Raw genomic sequence first — 25,438 nt, forward strand, 5'->3', positions numbered from 1 at the left:
TTCAGAGAGGCAGCAAGAAACTAAACCAGTATAACATATAGAATGGTTATGCCGACTGTGGGATTGCAACAAGCTCTGTGAAAGGCTGGGAAAGGGCTGCAGTTATATATCACACGGTCACGAAAGGCCTCATTGAAATGGTGGCATTTGGATATGAGAAATGAAATGAGCTGGGTGAGAGAAATGGGGATTTCTAGGATGGTACCATATTGGCTAGCCAGTAGCCATATGCTGCTATCTAAATTTATGTAATTTAAATTAAATAAAGTTTAAAATTTAGTTCTTCGGTCACACTTGCCACACTTCAAGTGCTCAGTAACCACAAGTTTCAAAGGACTGGAAAACACAGATCTAGAATATTCCTTTCAGTGCAGCAAGTGCTGTGGCATAGCCTTACAGAAGGCTGGTGTTTCAGGAGGAAGGGACAGGAGCAGGGACGCTAGGGTGGGTTTGACTGAGTTAAATCCCTATTTATAGATTCCTGCCCTTCCTGATAGCTCGTGTGTGTGTGTGTGTGTGTGTGTGTGTGTGTGTGTGTGCAAATGCACATGTGTGTAAGTGCACATCCATGTGTGTATATGCACATGGAGGTCAGAGGACAACCTTGGATGTCAGTCCTCAGGTACCTTCCATTATTAACTTTTTTTTTTTTTTTTTTTTTTTTAATATAGTGTTTCTTACTTGCCTGGAGCTTGCCTCTTTAGATAAGGCTGGCTGGCCAGCAATCACCAGGGACCTACCTGTCCACCTCTCCAGCACTGGCATCAAAAGAGGGTGACAATATGCCTATGCCCTACCCCCCCCCCCCCTTTTTACATAGGTTCTTAGGTTCTAGCTCTCGTCCTCTGTTTGCAAGGCAATCACGTTAGCAATCCAGCTATCTCCTCCACTCCCACCTGCTCACTTTCATGCTTAGGGAACATGGCTTTTATTACTTATTATTTTACCTAAACCAACTTCTCAAAGGTCCTTATTGATGTTGTGCTTTAAATACATGCCATGTTCTATTCTATAGAATCCATGGCATACAATTCAAACTATGTTGAAAACTGTGTGAACCTGGGCTTTTGTGGTGTGTGTCTGTGATCCTAGCACTTGGAAGATAGAGAAAGGAGAGCCAAGAGTTCAAAGTTATCCACAGCTGCATAGGGTATTCCTGGCCAGTCTGGGATACATGAGGCTCTGCCTCAAAAAGAAAAGAAAAGAAAAAAAAAAAAAACAAAACCAACCAACTAAACAAACAAACCAAAAGCCAAAGGAAGGAAAGCTGCATGAACATGTGTGAAGACCAAGAATGTCAACTAGGAGACAGTACACGTGTTATCTTTTGTAGCCGAGTGAGTTCATAGATAATTCAAACGTTAATTCTTGGGGGTGACACAGCAGACGCACCCACAGGTCAGAGTGGATGTTAGTTAGAAGGGTCCTGGAGGGCTTTGGTGACCCAGGTGCCTTCAGCTGCATATCACAGGGAGTCTGAGAACTCAAGGCAGTGACTAAGTGACCACCCGAGCTTAGGTGTTGTAACTTAAATCAAGAGAGTCTGATGTGGTATAGAGATGTGGGACACTCATTCTTGGATGAATCTGTGTCATAGACCTTTGGAAACCATAGCAGACTATAAAGTTCATTACCGAGTCCTTCCCAGTAAACGTACATGGGCCAAGGTGACAAAATTTGAGGCCTCTCTGGTAAGTCACAAACGTAAATTCTATTTTTCCTCCTACTTCTTCCTTATGCTATTACCCTCCTCTAACAGGACACATTCTCCACGTCCAATAGGCTCTGTGTGACAGTACCTGGGAGTTTTTCTTTAATCACAATTTCAGATCTTGCTCGAAGGGCGCTCCCTTTCCCTTCTGTTCAGCGTCTTCTCCACTCAGCCTCAAGGCACAGTGCAGACTTCCTTCCTGGTTTAGGTTGCTTTTCTGGGGAGTTTTCAGAATTCACGTTCCCTCAGCAATTAGCAAGAGTATGGGCGTCACCTGATTCCCCCCAGTATTTATCTACACCTGGCTGAATTTCCCTTTCCTTAAGACAGAGTTCACTGATCGCCCCCTCTCCCTACCTGACCACATGTCCGTGCACTTGGCCAAGCATCTACTGTCTGAGAGGCACAATAGTAACCCTGACTTCATATCCTTGCTTATCATTTTAAATAATTTAAATGGGAACAGCTTTTCCAACTCTTGCCAGTCATAGACAAAAAGCAGGTCCCAGGGTCCTAATGATGAGGGGGTAAAAGACCTTGTTGCAGATCCACTGCCCCTTAGGGTTGAAGACCTTCCTGGAATGGATTTCCACTCAGTGCTCCACAGTTCCTACCTCCTGGAATTGTATAAGCAGTGATTCACACCGCACTAAGCCTTTACAGTTTACCAAGCACATTTATTCATCACACGCAGAGCAGAAGGCTTCCAGGGAGGTCAGGTTCCAACATGTTAACAGAGATTCACCTTCGGGCCACCAGAGTTGCACTACTTTGCTATAAACACCATCAAACCCAACAAGTTTTCTCCGCTCACCCTTTCACGAGGAGCGTGCCCACGGGACCACCGAAAGGGCAATGCTGTCCCAGGAAGCATTTTGCATAGTCTAGGATAAGGAGTCTGCTGTGGGGGTAGGCTGTGCAAAAAGCGCGGGAGGGTGGAGGACCTCTTAGCCTCCTGGGTCTTAGTCCAGGGCAGTCCTGGCTGGGGGCAAAGGGACTTTTTAGTCTCAAGAGGATGGGGGCTGGGAGGAGGAGTCTGGGAATGACGCACCTGTGCAGGCACAGGGCACGGCACCGGGGCCTCTTCCGCAGGCGGTGGGAGTGTCCGGGCCGCCCAGAGGTGAGCGGTGGGGCGGGGCGGGGAGCACCTGGGCGGGGCCGGGGCGGTGCGCAGGGCCGAGGCTCCAGGGCCGGGCGCGCGCCAATGGGCAGCGGCTGGCAGCGCGTCCCGCGCCCGAGCCGCAGTCGCGCCCTCTCGCTGCCTGGCGAAGGCGCGGAGGCGAGCGCGGAGGAGAGCAACCATCGGCGCCGCTGCCGCCGTCAGGGCATCAGGATGGCCGTGGGCTCTGTCAAGATGCAGCCACCGTGCGAGAGCCCGGCGCTGGCCTCGGCCGCCCCGGCTGACGGGCCCCTGCGCCGCAGCCCGAGCGCCCGGGAGCCCGAGCGCGAGCCGCCCGCCGCGTCTCTGCGGCCGCGCCTGAGGGACCTGCCTGCGCTGCTGCGGAGCGGGCTCACACTGCGGAGGAAGCGGAGCGCCGCCGGGGCCCGGGTGAGTGGCCCGGGCGCGCACGTGGAGCCCTCGGCCGCCCTGCGGGGCCGCGACGCCACGCTCTGGAAGTTGGGGAGGTGGCGGGACTCCACTGGAGAGGGCCTGGGATAACGAGGTTAGGGGGCGCCCCTCGGGCAGCGCCGGCCACACTTCTCCCCAGATGCACCTGACCGAACCCAGGGGCACCCGGGCATCACCGGAAGAAGGGCTGTTTGCTGCCTCTCAGGGGGAAGCTGCAGGTGTCCGGTGACTGAGTCCAACCAGTCCCGTCCAACGGCAAGTCTCAGGCCCCCAGCGGGTCCCGTTTGCAGGTGGCCTGCGACGTGCATGCTTGTTTTGGAAGGCTCATAGCAATGTCTGGGCATCGGGACTGCCCTGGCAGCCGCCACTGCTGAGGGGGAGACTTACGAGTTGGAAGAGCTTGGATGAGCTTCTAGCTCCCGAGTTCTGGCGCCGACAGCACTCGGTACTCTGGGACGCCCCCTGGAGTGGGAGAGTGTAGGACCCTCGGGAATCTCAAATACCGACTTCCTGATGGTGTGTTCAGATATGACTTCCTGGTGAAGGAGCATTCCTTGTGTTCTAAATACATCTCACGACCTGAGCAGGCCAGGCATGTTTTCTCTGTTAAAAGGAGGGCCTGCTTGTCATTCTGGGGATCCGTAAGCCACTCAGGATGCACCAATAGGTCTTCAAGATACCCATAGGCTCTCACAGACTTTCCTACCTCAGTACATCCTACTCATTAAAAAAAAAGAATGTTGACCATTATGTAGCATTCACTGAGAAGTTGCAACAATGTAGATGTTTTTGTTTTGTTTTGTTTTGTTTTGTTTTAACTAGAAGTCTTAGCTATCTGCCTTGAAAGGAGATCGTAGTTGGAGACTCGTGCTCCTGTGACATTGGTTTGTTTTGGAAACTTGAGTGTTGGGGAAAATATTTGTTTTGTTGTGGCTTTATGTGGATAGGAATGGATGTGAATTGGCACGTCTTCTGCTTCTCCCAGGCTCAGTTTCTCCTTTCCTAGGCATTTTCTTCTTTGGGCCACCTTAAAGGGTTGTTCTTAGGATTCCCTGGTCCTGGTGCAATAAGAAAAATTTTTAAAGTTTCAGAATTGCCCACACAGTAATCTTGATTGTGTGGCATAAAGGATGCTTGCAAAGAAAGCCAGGAAGTATGGCCTCAAGATATGGTGGGTAAATAAACACAAGCTCCAGAGTTATAGACTTCGCAAGAATCCAGGGGAAAATAGGTCAAATTGTGTTCCTATTATCCTTGACAGATGCTTTTGCATGACACAGAATATGGAAGACACGAGGGCAGCTGGGCAATCTGTGACAGAAATTGCCCAAATTTCTACATAAAACTGTCTACAGTGTCCATCTACACTGACTCCAGTTTCTCTGTTCCTGGGATGATGACTCTGTGCCTCATTAAAGTGCAGACTCTGTGCAGGATGACCTGTGTTTTCCAAACTACTCAGCATGTGGGTCCTTTAAATAACATGAATTTTAATAAGTCTTTTTTGACTATAGTACATTGTATTAGTTCTTTGCAAGCTTAAATGAATGTCTCTCTTTAATTGGGAGAGTGACTGTCAAGTTTTTCAGTGTCGGAAACTCACCCTTTTCAACAGTTTTACCTTCCTTCTGCTGTGGAGGACACTGTTTCAGTTTGCTTTCTGTTGGTGTGTTAAAACACCATCACCAAAAGCAACTCTGGGGAGAAAGGTTTTGTTTCCTCTTATAGCTTACAGCCCATCAACAGGGAGGTCAGGGAGGAACTCGAGGCAGGATCCTGGAGGCAGGAACTGATGGAGAGGCCATGGAGGAGTGCGGCATCCTGGCTTGCTCCATGGCCTGCTCAGCCCGCCCAGTGGTGTGAGAGTGGGCAGAGTCCTCCCACATAGATCACTAAATCAAGAAAATGCCCTACAGACTTGCCTTCAGGCCATCTGATGGAGACATTTTCTTAACGGAAAGTCCTCTTCCCAGATGATGATCGCTTGTGTCAGGTTGGAAAACGCTAACTAGGACAACTACTGTTGTGATTTTTGGAACCATCACCAAAGGGCCAGGAAGGAGTTTGAAAGAAGGAAAAACAAAGTGAAATCATGTGTTCCAGTGTCAGGCAGCTCAAGCCACTGTTACAAAATGCCCCAGACTGGTGACTTCCAGAGATGTTTATTTTCTCACAGTTTTGAATGCTGGCAAATCCAAGCTCAGCGTTCAGGCTGATTTTGTTTCTGTACAGGGCTCTGCCTTGCAGGGGGCCATTTTCTTCTACCCATTCCTCTGGCCTTTCTTCAGCAGGGTCAAAGGAGGACCCTGATACCTTATAAGACACTGATATATTATAAGGCCACTAAAGGGGGGACCCTGATATAAGGCCACCAATCTTATTATGAGGGCCCCGCCCTCACAACGAAATATAATCTAAATACTGCCGGTCTCCATCACATTTCCCCCCAAATTTCCATCACAGTAAGGGTTTGGACTTCAACGTAAGAAGTGTATGGAAGACATAAACAGTCCATAAGAAGAAGGGGTTTGAGAGGAAGAGACAAATAGAAAATACATCCAGGCTGGTTGGTGGGTGATGGACATCCGAGGTTAACTGGGTAGCCCCCTTGGTTAGGACATTGATGTTAGTGTAAAGGCATCAAGGCTCACAATCTCCTGAGAACTGTGAGGCCGTGCCTCCGGATTGGAGGTGAGTGACTCAGTTAATAGAAGTTCACCAGGAACAGAGCAGCTCCGAGCGTTGCACAGTCGTCGGTGAAGAGTTCGAGTCATGCTAAGATCTGATTTAGGAGTCTGTGCTGTCTGTGCTGTTCCCCACAAATCTGGACCATCAGACCCCACCTCAGCTTTCTGAGGACTGTGTTACTCAACCCAGGTACACTGCAGACTATCTCTTTCTGGGACAAATTAACCCGTCATTTGGTTAACACAACACAGTTCCTTGGTTCCTCCATTCAGACATTTCTAACAGTATTGAATTCACTGTGCATTGGCTTGGAAGATTCTGCTCATCTTTCGGGACAGGTAGAACGAGAGCTAAGCTTCGCTTTTTGGGAAGACTATGGTCACCTTTCAAACATCAGTGGCAAGACAGGTGCTCTGGAGTCCCACATATTTCATCAAGCATTTAAATAGAGTTGTATAATAAACCCCCAAATACCAGCAGTTAGTAACAGTTTTTCCAATCTTGTTCCATTTGTTTTTTTCCTTCTTTTTGTGAGTGACGGAGGAGGGTTATAATTTAAAGCAAACCTCTAAGTTATCTTACAAAAGTTGCAGCTCCCATCTCTGATGAGGACATTACAGCCACCACCACCCTCCTCTGAGCCGGCATGGTGGCTTGTGCTTGCTGGTAGCCAGAATACTCATCTGTCAGGACAATTGCAAGCTTTGGCTGCAGAGTGAACTTCCGAGCCCCTGTGTAAAACAAAATAAGTCAAACAAAAAAAAACTTGTGACTCTTTTTTCCTTCCTAAGAATGCTGACATTTCTTAGTATAATTCCTATATTCAAGATCTCCTGAGATGCCTTTCTTATTGTATTAGAATCAGGAACTAAATGGTGACACACGCTGATTTTTGTTCTTCGGCTTTTAAATCTATTTTATTTTATAAGAGCCCCCCCCTTTCTTCTTTTTTTGTAATGGTATTGATTTGCAAGACAAGTTAGATCATTAGTTCAGGACTCTGTCCCACTTTCTGCGCTGATTCTCTGGGTGACAGTTAACTTATTCTTCTGTCCCTGTAACAAGGGAATTCTGTATGGAAGTTTGATTAAATTCAAAAGGAAGTACCCTTTTGGGGTAGTGCTGTGCCAAGTCTGTCATGCCATTTCATGACGGTCATAATGTCTGGATGTCTTTTTGAGGAATGAGGATTGACTAGTGGGGTCAGATGGTATCAGCTGACCTTCATGCTACCACTCACCTAATGATTTTAGCCTCATCAATGGATGAAGCCACCTTCCTTAGGAAATGCAAACATATGGACAGTCTAAATCCACCATTCCTCTTGCATTTATTAATTGGAACACTGTCCATTAAGATCTTCCTATCATGAATTATTTGGGTTTTCTGACATTCAGGCTATATAGGGAAAAAGAGGACACCCCATTTTCCCCCATTTATCATTTTTCTAAGTAATACTTTAATGTCCTAACATTAAATCCTCACCAGTAACCAGAGTTGTTCTTTTCTTAAGTATCATTAAGAATTAATGCATCTATTTTAGTCTGCTGTGCCAAGTTCTCTTTTTGACTGTGTCCTTGTCTCCTACATACTTTGCACATGGTCTCAGTACTCAGAAAACTTTTTACTTTCTGGTGTATCATGTCCATTTTCTCCTTCACACATGAAGCTAACCATCTGTTCAAGGAGCACTAATCTTTAAAAAAATATTATTAAGAATGGTTCATTTTTCCTATGTTTTGCTTCTTTTAGTGTCTGGTCTTAGCCTTCCACCTTAATTTTTTAAATTCTTTAAAAATATTTCTAATGAGGCTATTTCCAAGACTAATGTAGAATAGGTATTGATTGTCACTCCATTTTTATACTCTGTCAGATGCTGGAAGTGGCTTATTCTGGTCTTTGCTATTGGGGTATTTCCTACAAGGCTGTGAGATGGTCTTCATTGTCTTAAAGTGCTTTATTTACAGTAGGCAGGTGATTGAGTTGTTCACAGAGGACAGCAATTCCTCTAGTGATCCCTGTAGCTAGAGTTTTCCTGCCTTGCCCACAGTCAGGACAAATCTTTGTCACCCTCCAGTCCCACAGCCACTCAGACCCAACCAAGTAAACACAGAGACTTATATTGCATACAAACTGTATGGCCGTGGCAGGCTTCTTGCTAACTGTTCTTATCGCTTAAATTAATCCATTTCCATAAATCTATACCTTGTCATGTGGCTCGTGGCTTACCGGCGTCTTCACGTGCTGCTGGTCATGGCTGTGGCTGGCAGTGTCTCTCTGCCTCAGCCTTCCGCTTCCCAGAATTCTCCTCTCTCCTTGTCCCACCTACTTCCTGCCTGGCCACTGGCCAATCAGTGTTTTATTTATTGACCAATCAGAGCAATTTGACATACAGACCATCCCACAGCAGATCCCCCATCTTTGGCTTTCACAATGGACTCTTCCTACAGTCCTCTAGTGATGCTCAGCCTTTGGTTTTCATAATGGACTCTTCCCACAGTCCTCTAGTGATGCTCAGCCTTTGGCTTTCACAGTGGAAGCTTCGCCACAGTCCTCTAGCCTTGAACATGTGGCATCTTCCTCCTTGAGCCTCCCAAATGCTGAGATTTTAGGTGTGAGGAATCCCACTGGGCTGATACACTCTTGAAGAGAAACAAAGTGACCCTTTCTCTCTGTTCAAGCTGGAGTGCTGTGGGTATGATGCAATATCCACTTCAGCCAGAAACGTGTCTTTGCTGATTGGGAAATACACACTGCTCCATATTTCCCCAGTATGACCACTTAATACTTGTTTTAAATATGTGCTTTATAAGCTGAGCATATGATTTGTTCTCTGTACTTGTATCAAAATTAGAAGCTCATGCATCATGTACACAGTGGCAGAAACCTCATTCCGTTCCTACAGCAAGCTTTGTGAGTTAGATGTAGCTCTGTGCATTCTGTAGATCTGGAAGATGAAACACAGAAGTGGCTTGCTGACAACCTCAGATTGTGTAGGTGGGAAGAGGGAGGGAAGTTTGAATCCAGGCAGCCCGTCCCCACAGGACAATCCTTGCTTTGAGTTTATTGTCTAGCTCTCTCATCCAGAGAGGCCGAAGACTGTTTACAGTAAGTTGCTATAGTTTATGGGACTTGCTGATAGCACCTTGCCACTCTGAGAATGCCCCATAAATTGGTGTGAAGCCAGACCAACTTTTCTTCCCTTTTAGCACAAACAGGCTATCACTGTCCTAGTTGGGTATGGTCCAGGGAGATTGGGGAGAAGCATTATGGGTATGGGTGAATGGTAACTAGTACTTGCCAAAATTAAAAATAGCAGTCAGAATATCCCAAGCAATCACCAGGCTCACCTTGATAATAAAGGTCATCCAGAAGCCTCATGCACTGGCCCGCTGACTTGGTCTGTTCATGGTAGCCTATAAGAGAACCAAACCATTAATGGAGGCAAGTGCATTGCAGGCAAGGTGAGTCAGAGCAGATAAGAAGAACATGTGATGAACTTATTTGAGAATCATGACATCCTTGCATTTCCTTGCTGACAAACTGCTAACTTGAACCTAGTATTTAAAAACTCTTATTAACCATGACTTCAGATGAAGTACAGTTAGTCCCCATCATCCAAGGGATGGAGTTCTAAAACTTCCCATAGTTACCAAGTTGCTGATGTTCACATCCCTTATATAAAATGGAACAGTACTTGCATATAACCTACACACGTAACTTGAAATCATCTAGATTGTGTATGATATCTAGTGTGATGCTGATGTTGTGTCAATAGTTCTTTTGTTGTATTGTTTAGGAACTCGTGACAAGGATTAAAAAAGTTTGTATGTGTGGGTCCTCCCACCCCCCAAATATTTTTGATTTATGGTTGGTGAATTTGCAGATGTGAGCCGCAAGGAAACAAAGGACCAACTCTAAGACTCTGTAGTAACAGCTGGGCATGTGGTTCACATCTATAATCCTAGCACTTGGAACACTGGGTCAGGAAGACTGCAGTCTTGCTCAGGCTACAGAGTTCCAGGTTAGCTTGAGCTACAGAGAGTCCCTGTCTCAGAAACATTAAAAACAAGAACCACCACTACCACAATAAAATCCTCTATAGTTGTCATTCCCCGAAGTACTTATTTGGGAAAAAAGGAAACTGTAGATTCATTTATCCTATTTTAATTTCATCAAATTTTAACAAAAGAATGCAATAGCAAGTTAATACTCCATTTACTTTCTTTTTTTGTCTTTCTTATTCCCCAACCCTTGCCATAGACTTTGGTTGTGGAAAGAGAAGGGTATTTGTGAAGTCCCAGACAAACATATGTTTGAATACTTGCTGCCCGTTTGGTGGAACCATTTGGGAAGGAACGGTTGTGGCCTTGTTGGAAGAGGTGTATTACAGGGGGTGGGCTTTGAGGTTCCCTGTGTACTCTATCTGTCTCGTGCTTATGGATCAAGGTGTGAGCTCTCAGCTGTTCCTGCCACCATGTCTTTGCTCTGCCATCATGGACTCTAACGCTCTGAAACTGTAAGCTCAATTAATTGCTTTCTTTCATAAGTTGCCTTGGCCATGTGGTTTTTATCACAGCAACAGAAAAGTAACTGAGACAGTGTGAAAGTTCCACCATCCTTCTTGTAGGAGCTATGCCCTGAAGTGCTGGTACCTCCAGCCCTTCCTTGGTAAGAAGACACAACATTCCAGGATTCTGGGTGCAGATACAGTGTAGATGAAACACTAGAAACACTGGAGTTGAGACTTTTTCCCCATTCCCTGACTGGATGCTTATTCTGGGCAAATTAGCTCATATAAACGTATTAATGGAAATGTAGGCACAAAAATTTTTACTTTTGTGTGCAATGTCAAATTGCATGTTTTAAAAAAATGTGATACTCTAACATAAAGTGACTATTTTAGGTGATGTCTAAGTCTTGGTAGCATAACAGAATTTCACACTTGCCTTGTCTCTTGAGTTGGCAGTAAATGGTAACTTGTGTAGCTATAAATAGATGGGAAGAGAGGAACTAAATCACTGGTGAAGTCTTGGAGTATTTGTGATTTAAAAAATTATTTTGATTCAATATTGAATAACAGCTCTCATTATGAATACTGGTAATGCCATTATGACGTGAGATCTGGAAGCTTTTTGTAAGAAGTTGTAAAATTGTATCTGAATAGTCAAAGTTGATAACTTGGCTTTTCATGTGTGCATGCATGGCCAATATTATGATGATAAATCATTCATAAATGAGTATACAAAGGTAAAGCACACAGGTGCTGCTGTGGATTGTAACTTCAGTAGTCATTTGAAGAGATGAGACATGCTCACTCACCTATTAGAAAATTATAGACTTTCCAGTGACTACCCATTCAGGAACAGCAGAGGCAGAATGGAGCCTGTGACTCTGATTCCAATGTGGCCTTTCTCTGTTGTCAAAAAGTCAAGACTTGGAAACTATAACATGAGGCACATTAGATGGTAGCTGCATGAAACATTTCAAGTCTTAGTGTGAAGTATTGGTCGTTTTCTTCCTAATGTCCTCAGAGGTGGCTCCCAGGACTGGGTACTGAATTCTGTGCTTTGAACTGTCAGTCACCTCATCATCATAATAGCTGTGGCACTAGAAGGTGAAGGTCTGGAGAGACACATTCCAGAAGCAATTCTGTTCTGAGCTTTGTGCACATTATCCATGTAGAGATTTAGAAAGTAAGCAAGATTCTCTTTTAGCCTATATAAAAATTCAAAGAAGAGAGAAAATGAATTTCTTGTAACCCAGAATTTATGTTAATAATAACAATCTTGAGACTTAAGAAACTTGAAGATGTATGACACATACCTGTAGTCCCCAACTGCTGGTGTGGGGGAAGCTGGAGAATGAATTGTTTAAATGCAGGAACTGGAGCTGGAGGTAGTCTAGCTAATATGGCAAGACTCATGTCTCTTCAAAAATAAGAAGACAGAGGCAAGAAAATACAGATTAGAAGATCAGAAGTATGGACATTAGGAAATCAGAAGTCAGTGAACCATTTAAAATTAAGATAGTTGAGGATATAGGAATATGGTTTAAGGAAATTAAATTTTGCCATGTTTACTTTTTAATGTGGTATGATTATCTAGTGAAAGCCCCTTTTCAGGGAAGATGAATCCTGGGGCTTTGGAAATCAGAAGAGCTCTGCTGGGGGATAAGGTGGGATTAGAAGTTCAAGGTCATCCTCATCTACATAGAGAGCCCGGCTACTCAGATGCACATGCAGACCTAAATTTGCATGTTGTTTGGAAGCCTTGGCCATTTACACCCTGGCTTGAAAGTTTTCCTTGAACTTGACAGTGCCGTGGTTTTATAATTGCTTTGCCTGTTATCTTCCCTTTTTTTAAACATTTGACCCATGTCATTCAGGTGTGAACAAATATTTTTTAAAATATTCTATTATGTGTGGAAGTATTTTATCAGTTTGTTGATTGGAAATTATTCACCTCTGTAGCAAAAGCTTCAGGGAACCCTCGTAAGCGCTGCTGCTGATGGCCATAGGTCATCAAGTCTCCCTCTACTATCTCACAAAGTAGAGTTGTTTGAAGTAATTTAAGAAGAATAACAATTCTAGTAATGGCATCCTGGGACAAAATGTCTTATTGTACAGAGAGAAGCTAAGTAAATTGCCTGCGATCTTGCAGAAAGTAGACGAGACAAAATTTGCACCCAGGAAGTCTAGCTCCACGGGAAGCAGACAACCTACAGGCTTTCTGTACACTCTTTCTAAATAATGCATTTCTTAGTTAATCTCTCTCAGTGTTCTGTTTTAACACTGCAGCTTGTCATTAACATGACCATTTCAAGGAGCAGCTTTGCTTCCAGTCATTAGGAAAGTTTCTCCATGGTATAAAATCATATAATAAGGAGCTGTAATAAGCCATATTTTCATTTTTTAAAAACTGCATGGTTTATAAAAATATCAATATGTCACTGCATCAAAGTACTGTATGGAACTAAATCCACATTTGTATAAGTATGAAATATATATATGTATATAAAGACACCATTAACAATTCTTTTTTAAAAATGATTTATTCATATTTTGTATATTGGTGTTTTGCCTGCATGTATGTCTGTCTGTGTGAGGGTATCAAAACCCCTGGAGCTGGAGTTACAGACATTTGTGAGCTGCCGTGTGGGTGCTGAGAATTGAACTTGGGTCCTTTGGAAGAGCAGCCAGTGTACCTAAATGCTGGGCCATCTCTCCAGCATCTCCATTTACAATTCTTAAGGGCACTGAATACTGATATTGCTTAGGTGATGATTTACACTTCAAAGGGGGAACAAATTGAAATTTTCTTATTTAACAACTAGCAATAGCATTCAAGTTAAAGGTAAACAAAATAAAATTTTAATGAGGGGAATTATAAATGTGTATGTATACGTATGTGTGCGGATATAAACCTAAATTATTATTGGCTTCCTCATAGTTTTTTTTAATAACTTAAGTATAATTTAAACATTAATCTCTCCCCTCCAAGCTTCTTAAAACTGATTCATTAATACAAAAATGACAGAGATTTAGACTTGCCCTCATGCTGGTCCCTGTAATTTGTGTGGTTACGTCGGAAGGTCTTTCCTGAAGTGACTTGGGATCCTTCCTGTGTTTGTCTGTTCTGTTTATGGGATGCTGGCTTCTTGCTTGTAACATGTTTTTCATTGTGCTCTGTCGCCAATGTCTGTAGAGAAAACACGATTCAGGATTTCCAGCGAGCACACCAGCCCTTAAGTAGAGTTAAAAGGTCCCAAGAACAGCCTTTTTGCATCCTGGCAGTTTTCTGGCTCTACTCTTTCCTAACTGGTTTAGCAACTTCAACTCCAGCCCTATTGGTGGTTTCATTGTTCAGTTGAACACGACCTTGTCAAATCATTTACCTGAAGCTGTTATGAGGTATCGTGCAAATACTTGCGGTTGCCCAACAGATACGGCTTCTGTGCTGATTGTAAGTGTGTTCTGCTCTCTTGCTGCCTTTGAAGGAAGTGAATGGCCTGTCACTTAGCTCTAGATGTTGTCACTAATGAACAAATGCTACCAGTAGTCTGCTCCTTGTATTGTGCTATGGACTTATGTATAGGTATGGGGTTACGTACAGAAGTGTAAACATTGATGAAGATGTGACTTTTAGAAACTCAGAGAAGTTCATCTATCAAAATACAGTTTGGCTGTGGTATAGCAGGAACACATTTCTGTGAGTTGATCACTTATTGGCCACGTGACCTAGATTAGGTCAAACGACCTGAGTTTCTGTTTGAGGCATACCTATGTTCTATAGGGCAATTAACGATAGGGAGGGAGCTCATTTTTATATTTTGCTCCTTTTCTGACTGAAGTTGAGACAGAAATCTTTCTACATTAAGACACCAACTCCACCTGCAGAGCTCTTTGGGCACACTTTAGACAAATGGGAAGAGGAGTGTCTAATATGCACCTCATTTCTTGTATAGGAAGGGAAGATAAACACCATCACAGGGAACAATTGAAAGTGAAAGGAATCTGATTAAGTCACTGTCTTAGGGTTTATATTGTGATAAAAGACCACGAACAAAAGCAACTTGGGGAGCTCTCAGGTCACATTCGATCACTGAAGGAAGTCAGGAACTGTAGCAGAAGCCGTGGGGGATTACTGCTTACTGGCTTGTTCCTTGTGGCTTGCTCAGCCTGTTTATTATTATTATTTTTCTGGACAACCTACGCCCACCTGGGCAGGGTTGGCCTTGCCCATAGTGAGCTGGACTCTCCCACATCAATTGTCAATCAAGAAAATGTACTATAGACTCGTCTACAGGCCAATCTTATGGAGGCACTTTCTCCATTAATATTTCCTCTTCCAGATATGTCTAGGTTTATGTCAAAAACCATCCAACAGTCGACCCCTTGTCAACTTGATATATAAACACATCAGTTATTAAAGTCTAACCTTTCCTTTCTTGTTCATACTCAAGATCTCATATTAATATCACAATATAAATATAGTGTAACTTTTAAAGTCTACAGAATAAAAATTTCAATACTTAAAAGTCCATAGTCTCTTTCAACACTCTGATATTTCTTTAAAAGTTCAAAGTCATTCTAAAATATCCAAAATATCTTAACAGTGGGCTCCCATAAAATTAAAAATAAATTAAATACTTTCCAATTCCAAGAGGGAATAACCAGGGCATAGTCATAATTGAATCAAAGCAAACCCCAAACCTCAATAGTATAAAGCTCAGTGTCAGATTTCTGGGACCCACTCATGATTCTCTGGGCTCTAAAGGTCTTTGGCGACTCTACTTCTGGCCCTGACCACAGCACACATAGCTTGTCCCATAGACTTAGGCCAGTTCCACTCCACAGCTATTGCCACCCTTGGTGACATCTCCAAAACGCTGGGTCTCTGCTGCAGTTGGGCTGCACCTTCCCAAAAAACCATCTCTAGAGCTCTCTTCAGGGATTCTGACCCTGCTACATGGTACAAAACCTCAAGTTCTCTCCATGACCCCTTCAATCCTGGGGCTAGTTAGGGTTTCTAATGCCTTCATAAAATCCTATGACCAGAAGCAACTTGGGGAGGAAAGGATTTATTTCATCTTACATTTCCAGGTAACAGTCCATCACTGAGGAAAGTCAGAGCAGGAACTTAAGCAGGGCAGGAACCTGGAGGCTGGTACTGAAGCAAAAGCCATGGGGGGGTACTGCTTAGAGGGTTGCTCCTCATGGATTGCTCAGCCTGCTTTCCTAAGCATCCAAGAATGACCTGCCCAGAGGTGGCATTACTCCCAATGGACTGGGCCTTCCCACATCAATCACTAATTAAGACAGCACCCCACAGACTTGTCTATAAGCCAAGTCTATGGCAGCATTTTCTCAATTAAGAGTCCCTCTCCCCAGGTATGTCTAGGTTTTTGTACAGGTTGACAAAACCCAACCAGCACAGGCATGAACCAGTGAAAATGAAGGAACACATCTCTAAATCTGTTTCTAGAAGACTGTTTTTTTGGCCACATATGAAACTCTACTAGAGATGTCAGAAGAGGACATGGTGGCAGTCCTTTTCTTTGTCCAATGGGGTCCTACAGATGGCATTTTCCTCTTTCTTTAGTGTGTTTGGGTGTGAGTGAATGTGCATACGGCACATACAGAAGTGAGCTGGTATGTATGCCTGTGTGTCCATGGAGGCCAGAGGAGGGCATCAGGTATCCTGCTCTATCACTCTACCTTGTTCCTTGAGACAGGGTCTGTGACTGAACTGGGAGCGAGGTTGGTGGCCAGGAAGCCCTGGTGATTTTCCTTCTTGTCTCCACCCACTGCAGCTCTGAGGTTATAGGTAGCCGTGGCCATACCTATCTTTTTACCTGGCTGCTGGGGATTCGAACTCAGGTCCTTAAGCTTGTACAGCAAGTGTAGTCACCTGAGGATCCATCTTCCCCACTTCAGCAATCTCTTATTGGGAGAAGACACTTGTTGCTTTTCTCAGCTTCAGTTCAGCATCAATGTTTCCTTTCCTCCACCATGTCACACTTACCACATTTCAGGAGTACCTAGTGAAACTTTTATATTTCCCTCTGTTCTTGGCACATCACCCATTTATGAAAAAGCCTCCTAAACATATTCCAGGCCACCTTACTATCTCAGCCTCCCTGCCTCTGCCTCCTGAGTGCTTGCACCACCACTGACCTTGCCTTGCTATCTTAAATCACACGATCACTCTGTCAGTGCTTGGGTGCTCACTCTGCTGTGGCGTGTGCAGTACTTTCTAGTTACAGAGTGCTTTCGTGTGCATTCTTAGTTTACGTGTGCTCTGCAGTCAGGTATTTCATTTGTAGACTTGGCCGTGGGTTTCTGAGCTGCTCAGTGTGTGGCAGCCTCAGCATCTGTGAGCAGAGCTTGTGCCCATCAGTAAGTGTGAGCTGCTGCTTCTCTGGTTGCATTAGCACCATCGCTGCCCAGAATTACAGGACAGAGGGATTCTGTGGTCACTGACTGCCTTTGAAAAACTGAAAGGGATCTCAGTGGTTATAGTGGTGAAAATGTTGTAAGAAAGCTGAGGTTTGATTCAACAGCTGGTAGACTGGAGCCCTAGAATGTGCATGTTGGCAAGTTCTGGGTGATTTGGCGCTGCTCATGGGACCACACTCAGGGGCTCTGGTGGGTGGTTCCTTCTGAGTCTGATGGATTGAGAAGTGCTAAGGAAGCCAGTCAAGGTGTAAAAGGGTTTTCAGAGAGGATTGACCAAGGGGTAGAATCTGTCCTGAATGTGGGCAACACCATCCAGTAGGCTGGGGCAGACAGAACAAAATCAGAAGAAAGAGGCAGCTAGCCAGCGTAGCCTTCTGCTCCTGCTTCCTGGCCACTGCTGTGCGAGCCACTCCGCTCCGCCTTGCCTTCCCGCCATGAAGGCTCTGAAGCCTCGCGCTACAGTGGGTCATCCTACATTAAGTTGCTCAGGTATTTTGTCACTGTGGGTTTCTGAGCTGCTCTGTGTGTGGCAGCCTCAGCATCTGTGAGCAGAGCTTGTGCCCATCAGTAAGTGTGAGCTTAACAATGACGACAACATGACTCACACAGATGGTCTCGAAGGCCTCAAAAGTCTGGTAGCCTTCACCAGGAGGATGTGGTTGAGGCCAGGAGCCCACCAGCTTTTTGTTTACAACTCCATGTCTGCACCAGGATGACTACTACTGAATTAATAGTACTAAAACACCCCATCATTGGTTCCTCCATTGTAACTGGGCCCCAAGGAAACAGGAACAGTGAAAACTCCCCATGAACATCAGGGTCACGGAGGGTCATGGTGGCTGCGATGATCTCTTTCCGCCCGTACGTGGACTCAGCTCTTGTCTTGTCTACCCCTCTGTGGATTCTCACCAGGCCTGCTTTGCCTCTGGCTTTGTGGGTTCGATCAGTGAGAGAGAAAGAGGGGTCAGTATCTCTTCTTCCTGATTCTCCTTACCGCGGTGACTGACCATCTGTGGCAGCAGCATGTATGGGGCTGTCCCCACTTAAATACTTCAACTCATTTCGGTGTCTGGGAGAGCCACGTCTCTCTGGGGCCTTCATCCTAGTCCTTGTGGGCTCGACCGTGCTCTGGTGAGTGTCTGAACCTAGCTCACATACATTGGATGGGCTTCATTCTGAGAGGAGTTTCAGCTCCTGTATGGGTCCCAGCTGACGGGAAATGTGACAGTGAGAAGGTGTGGCCAGAGCATGAAGAAGCTCATGAATACGGCGGGCACTGGCCATGAAAGGTGAGGCAGGTTTAGAGGGAGTGTGGGGAAGGGGCTCATTCTTTAAATCAGCCTCTCCGGGCTTCACCAGGAAGGGCTGTGAGAGGTCTCTGAACCTTTGTCAGGAGACCTGTACTGTGCTGCAGTGTGGACCACTTGCCATCCTGTGTTTCTCACAGGGCTGGGGTTCGGGACCGGGGACACTGTCTGATGAGCGATGTTCGCTTCTCGCTGGCAGCCTCTTCTGCCCTTGTCTCTTTCCCAGACACCCCAGCACTGTCGGGCCATGCACAGGAGCTCTGCAACCTTCCTGTGGGGCTTTGATCTTGCTGAATTTTGTCGCCGTGTATTGAACATGTTCTGAAATGCCTGCCAAAACTACGTTCACAAGGTAACAGGCAGTTGAATAGAGTAATTACACCTTTGGTTCCTTTGCCCATGGGTTCCAGGGATGGGTGTGTCGATGAGATGAAAAATATTTTTTTGGGTTCTGGCTTTCTGCCAAATCATCTTCTTCACCAGCCTCACCACAAGACAGGACCACAATTACCAATTTTGTGTGTTTATAGTTCTTTTATATTAAAATTTCATGTCAAGTTGAAACTAATTCCCAGCTTTTATAAATAATATTGAACAAGTAAAAGCTGGATAGCAACATCTGTATGCCTGGTCCTAGTAAATGGAACATTCAAAGACAAAATAAGCGCTCATTCTCAAATTTCCTGTTGCTTGTTTCTATCGCTTACTGCTTTTATTTAAGACAAGGTCTTACTGTGTAGTCCAGGCTACCCTTCAACTCATGACCCCTCTCTTCTCAGCCTCTTATGCTAGGATTGGATTATAGGTATGTACGTAGGTCTGGCCTCTGTTGCTACAGTTTTGATTTTTCTTTTGAGAAAAAGGTCTTATGTAGCCCAAGTTGGCCCAGAATTCAGTAGGTAGCTGAGACTGGACCCCTGGTAGTTCTGCTTCTATCTTCCAAGTGCCTGGATTACAGACAAGTACCACTGTACCTGGATTATTGCTGCAATTTCTAAAACAAAACTTCTCTATGAACACTATCAACTCTGGCATATTTCTCTCTCTTTTTATGAATTTCTGTGTATTTATTTGTAAAAACTGTGGATGTATGAGGGAGTCTGGGGTAGGATTTCATGCAGTCAAGACAGACAGATATCTATATCACTGCATGTTGTTCAGTGTGTCCAGCCTGCAGCACAGGGTCCCTGTTGTCTACCTGTTTTCCTTCTTTCTTTTCATTTCTCCAGCAGAGCTTGCTTGCTGGCTGCCCAGAGAAGACAAGCCACTGTAGCACTGGAGAGGGGCTCAGTTCTGCCAGGAAGGGGGTGGAGTCCCTGTAGATAACATCGTCCCAGAAGTGGTCATGTCTGCTGGAGCAGAGGGGCCATAGGCAGGAGCAGAGGGGCTCCCATGCAGATGGTAGGGGTGGAAGAGCCTGCTCAGTCTGGTTGAGGACATCGGGTGAGTGGAGGGAGTGGTCCCTTTCCAGGTTCATAGCCTTGGGTAAAGACGGTTTTCACTAAGATGCCTCGTTTTCACCTCTAACTGAGAGTGAGAATTCCTCCCCTCCATAATTAGGAAAGAGGTCCTTTCTGTGGAGATCCTGGTTGACTTTCTCACCCTTCTTGCGATGCCCTGAGGAATCTGTAGTTCGCTTTACCCTGGAGTTAGAAGACTCATCCCCTTCTCACTTCCGGTGGATGGGCTACCCCATTCCAGGCTTGCCTCCCTGGCTCTGTCATCCCTGTTTTCCCAGCTTTTCCCTAAAGGCTTTTCTGGAGGCCGCTGTCCTGGCACTTATTCTGAATCAGCTTCCTGTTGTCTCCATTGCTACTTGCTTGCACAGTGCTCTATTTCTTCACTCCTTGCACAGGCCGTCAGTTCTCCTGGCCCTGCTTAGGGCTGTCCTTCATCTGAGTGAGGGTGCTGGATGCCATTTTCAGGAATTCGAATGACTGACACCTTTGCATGTTGTGATTATTAGAAAAGCACCCACTCAACCCAGAGTCTCTCTTTAAATTTTCTTAGGCTACTTGTGCCCTTAAACTTACACAGCATCCTGAAGAGGAAGGAGGGGATTGTTAAGTGGCTTGAGGGACAACTGTCTCTGGTATACACTAGGGGATGGAGACTCTTCAGATGTCTTGGCTGCTCATTCACATTACGTTCTTAAGCCTTCTTGTCTTATATAGACTTTCGCCCTAGGTACCGGATACACACAAGAAAGTATTGCTCTAGTGAGAAGTAAAGTTGTAAAAATTCAAAACCAGTTTTGTTTCTTAACGACTGTAATAAACATAGAAGTTTCTCTCTATCCCAGAGCAATTAGCTATGGGAATAAAAGCCAAACATAAGACAAAATAAAAGGGATTGATTTTGTTCATTGTTTTGTTCACTCCAGGTTGGGCATCCTTTGATCTGGCACCCGTCCCTTGTCCCACTGCCGTCCAACACAGTCGCTTTCTTTGGCCTCTTCCACTGTCCTTTCTTCTTAAGATTCATGTTTGGCTCCTGAGTGTTGCTGTGTCCATCAGGGTGGACAAGGTTTTGCTGTAAACACAGTAAAATTTCCTTCTTGTTTCTAACAAAACACTTTACGTGTGGGTTCTCTTGAGGGTAGCTGTCCTCTGTGCCAGTCAGTCTTGACTTCTCTCTTAAGACATTTCCATGCCTGTATCTTCCGCAGAGACTTTTACATGTGAAAGAGAATAGAGAATTGCACATGGCTTTTATTATAGCCTCTACCCAAAGTACCTTTGGTTCATATTTCATTGGCCAAAGCCGCGTTCATGGTGCCGCTCATTTAGGACACTGAGAGAGAGTGTCATCATCTCGGGGAGTATGAAACAGAAGAAAAGCAAAAACGTTAGTACTGCCTACAACATTTGAAGCTGAGAATATAGAAATGAGTAAGGCATGGATCCAGTCTTCAGGGGCTCACAGCCCAGTGAGGGAGAGAAATGTTGACAGTTGTAAGTCAGTTTTGAAAATTGGTGCACATTACACAATTAGATTGTAATAATTCCAACAAGAAGACAGAGAGTGCCTTGACGGCTCGGAACCCACCTCTCTGTATTCAGTGACTGCAGTAAAATTATAGTGTGGAGGAGAAGTGAGAGGAGGGCTTGGTCTGTTGGAGGGTCTAGGTCTGTGTCACTTCGGTGAAGATGCGGCGTAACACCTGAAATAATGACTTGTGATCAACTCTAAGAAACAGGCTTGCTTGTTTTTTGAGACCTTAAGAAATAGAAGCAGCCTGTCAGCCATAGAACCGATCTGCTGGTACGTGAAATGTAGCACACTATTGTTTTGATGAAGCCTTGCTAAAAATACTTTACTGAGCAATTATGCTACTGACAGTTCTTTGATCTCAAAAATTAGACTTGCTGTTACAGTGTGAAAAGAACAAAGCCACTTGTGAAATAGCAAAGTTAGTTATTAGGCAACACAGGTTGGAGACAGCTCTCTGGCTTGCCCAGGGTCTGACTGACTTTACGTTGTGGATGGAGGTGAGTGCGTGTTAACTTTTTGGAGAACGTACTTTATAAGCAGAGGAGACTGTGTCTTCCTTGGGTCCAACACAGCCATATTCTTGTCCTCTTGCACTGTGGTAGTCCTGCTGGCCTTCTTGCCCAACATGGTCAGCATGCCCCCACCCTAGGGACTTTTGCTCTGTGACTTTTAGTCTCAAACTCTCTTTCTTCACTAGCTCTGAGTTGCCCCAAAGCCATTCTTCCAGGGGGCTTCTTGGCCATCCTGTTTAAGATTGTCTTCTATCTCCCGCCGTATCTGATGCCTACAGTACCTTCAAGTGTGAGTAGTGGGGACTTAGCTTACTTCTTTTTTGAGGTTTTGCCTCAAGCCTCCTCCTCCTCCAGTTAGTATAACTTATTTCCCACCACCAGAATAAAGTTGCTCTTCACAATGCAGTAGCTTCTGTAGTCGAGTAAATTTAGTTTTACAGAAGGCTTGCAGCACGCTCCTTATTGTGTCTCACATGAGTGCTTGGGGACCACTTCATCACTGGATGTCCGCATAGCCCAGCACACGCAACCTTGCTGTCACTGCCCGTTAACACGAGCACTTGTCTAGAGAGCCCAGTCTGACTGACTGCTGCACACAGTGGAGAGCCGAGAGGTTAAGGATGGATGGTCACTTGGGCTCGGTCCTGGTCGTAGGGATGGGCCTGTTCTAAGGGGAGTGAGAGCTTAAAGTTTACTAGGAACATGATGCTAGGACACAGCAACCGACTCTCTGTTTCTGTCAGCTCCTGTGAATTCCTCTTGAAAGGAATATAACTCAGAAATATTCCAAAGACTCCAGGAGGTTATGGAAGATTGTCTGTGTGAGAAATTGCCTTGGTTGTTGAAGCTTCTTCTGTAATAGAAAGACAAACAATTTTTTTAGGATGACTTTTAAATGACAGTTGCTAAGTTTCAGGTTTTTTGACTCAAATGATTAAGCAGACATCAACGTGTAGCTATTCACTTGTCTGCGTTGTGACTCCAGGCAAATGGAGCTCCCCAACCTTGTCCTCACACCACACCTGTCCAGTGCCAGCAGCTTCCCAAGCCAGCCTTGTGCTAAGTGGAAGAGATAAGACAGAGGGCAGGGCTTGGGAAGAGAGGCAGCCAGCTGCAGAGAGGGAGGTGCTATTCCGGAAGGGAACTTCATCCACCCTGACTTTCTACTTCTTAGATTTCTGTGTGTTGAGCACAGGAAATTGCGGTGTGCAGATCTTTGTACCTGCTTTTCACTAGTACGTCTGATGGAACACTGTGGGCTTGGAGGCAGACTCTGCTCCCCGATCTTCTTGAATTGACAAGAACAATTGACTCACTATTTCAATACCAACACGTGTCCCGACCAATCCTTCCTCTCCTGCTGTTTCTCAGGTGACTAGTCTGCTCCCGGGCCTGGTATAGCGGAGGCTCTTTTGTGTGTACACGGTCTTCTTTAGGATTGTATCTGGGATGAGGCAGTTAGGGGAAGCCTTGATTTCAAATCAGAGACACAAACTGAAAATCCTGGAAGAATGCTGGGCTGCAGGTCAGCTTGCAGAGTGATTGGAAGGCTGGCACCAGACTTCAAAGGGGCCAGGAACCAAGTCATGTTCTAGGGACAGGTCGGCACTCAGCAACTCAGCACAAGCCGTGGGGCCAGCCGGCCAGGGCTTCTCTGGCATTCACCAGCTGAATGACTGTGAGCGAGTTGTTCGACTGCTCTGTGCTTCCAAAGACAGCTGTGAGTAACAAATGAGTTTTAGTGTTTGTAGAAAGTGCTAGACGAGTGGTCAGTAAAGAACAAGTGGTCTATCAGGTAACGTTGATCAGTGAGCTTGTGTATGTACAGTTGGCCCTGGTTTGGCATGGTTCACCTTATAGGATCATGTGAAAGTAAAACCATATTCAGCAGGAATGCAAAGTTCACATTCTGAACGTGGAGCTCTTCCTGGGCCAGCAATGCAGCACTCGTTGAAATTCTCTTACTGCTGGGTACTGGTGCCTCAGCACGCAATTTGTCTATGCGATCAGGAGGGGACCCTGCCCATACTTCTCAGTGCGCCATGTGGGTGCGCTGGGGTGACCAGAAGGTTAGGTACACTGAATGCAGCTTAGACTTAGGATGTTTTCTCTGGGGATGGAGCCCCATGGCCTGGGGAGAAGCCCCTGTATGTGTGAATATTGCCGATGCTGCAGAATCCAGGCCACACACCCCCAGCTGCAGACACGCCCTCCTTGCTACCACTCCTGCTCTGCCCGTCTGCCTTTTTCCTATATTTTTGGTGGTGAGCCTAGCCTTTAACGGCTGAGCCATCTCTCCAGCCCTCGTCTGCCTTTTTCCTAATGTCTCGTTGGATCTTTGTCCAAGGACTTTGGTTCAGTCCTTCATAGTCTCCAGAGTTAGGCTCTTGTTTTCATCTACTGCTGTATTAGTGAGCTTTCTATTGCTGTGATAATACCATGACCAAAAGCAGTTTGGGGAGGAAATATTTTATTTTGCTTATAGTTTATGATATATTATTGAGGAAGCCAGGGCAGGTGCTCAAGGCGGGAACCTGGAGGCAGAAACAGAAGCAGAGGCCATGGAAGAGTGCTGCTTACTGGCTTGCTTTTCTTGGCTTTCTCAGCTACTCGTCTTGTCCAGCTCAGGACTACCTGCCCAGGGAGAGCATTGCCAACAGTGGGCTGGGCCCTTCCACATCAGTCAACCACCAAGAAAATGCCCCACAGACTTGCTCACAGACTGATGGAGAGAGTTCCTCATGCCCTGACAGTTCCTTCCTTTTCTAAGTGACTTTAGTTCCTGTCAAGTCGACAGAAAGTAGACAGTAAATCTACCTTATGGATAGTGTAGTTAACACCATCTGCCATTTTTATGTTATATTTTTATGATCATTAATGAAATCTCCTCTTTTTTTCTTTTATCCTGCCAGTTTGTGAAACGAGAAACAGCCGTAATGGAAACTCTTATAAGTCAATCATCCCACCTCTAAGGTGTTTAGAAACTTTTGTTGAAAAAATTGAAGCATTAATATTTAGAATTGAAAAAGAACAGGCAGACTTTCCATCACATATCCTTTTGGTTCAAAGAAATTGACATCAGCTCATCCTTTTGTTGTCTGGGCAGTGCTGGGGATTGGACTCTTGGTTTTGCACATGCTGGTCAAGTGCTCTACCACTGAGCTTCATCTCAGCCCTCTCTGTTCTTTTGATGAGACAGTCTTTACTTGCAGGTAAGGCTGTTAGGAAATCCCAGAGCACCGTCTATTTATGGAGACACTTTACCCAGACACCAGCAGTGAGTCTACACTGACTATGCTGTCTTGGGTCCTCAGGTTGACTGGTCATTCGATCTCTTTCTCACCTCTTCCCCCTTGTCTCCCTCCCCCTCCCTCTTTCTTCTCTCCCTTGTCCCCTCCCTCTATCTCTTCTTTCCAGACATAGTGACATGTATCTAGGCAATGATGAGCAGTCTAGTTTTAGCTCCAAGTTACTTAAATATATTTCTGTTGAATGTCTTAGATATTCAGAGTAGCTTTAAAAAGTGGAAGCTTTTTTTCACTGGCAGTTTAACACAAGAACCGTAGAATTATTCTAATGAAATGTTAACATTTGACATGAGTATTTATTTACATTGAGGATGTAGTAGATTTTGTTACCTGGCACACGTGACAGGAAGATGGGCATCATTTGTTTCAGCCACTCATGTATATACCT

The 25,438-nt window shown here is 45.1% G+C and overlaps 1 protein-coding gene across 2 annotated transcripts in view; it reads left to right on the plus strand.

Annotated features, from left to right (window-relative positions):
* The first annotated feature begins 2,891 nt into the window (after window positions 1-2,891).
* Window positions 2,892-25,438, plus strand: part of Rapgef5 (Rap guanine nucleotide exchange factor 5) — a 235,315-nt gene continuing 212,768 nt past the window's right edge. For both annotated transcript variants that reach the window (XM_028880927.2, XM_037210915.1), the window contains exon 1: window positions 2,892-3,260. In XM_028880927.2, coding sequence (XP_028736760.1) covers window positions 2,916-3,260 — 345 coding nt within the window. In that variant the 5' untranslated portion in view covers window positions 2,892-2,915. The remainder of the gene's footprint in view (window positions 3,261-25,438) is intronic.

The sequence above is a fragment of the Peromyscus leucopus genome, chromosome 14 (assembly GCF_004664715.2).
Source record: "Peromyscus leucopus breed LL Stock chromosome 14, UCI_PerLeu_2.1, whole genome shotgun sequence".
Classification (NCBI taxonomy): domain Eukaryota; kingdom Metazoa; phylum Chordata; class Mammalia; order Rodentia; family Cricetidae; genus Peromyscus; species Peromyscus leucopus.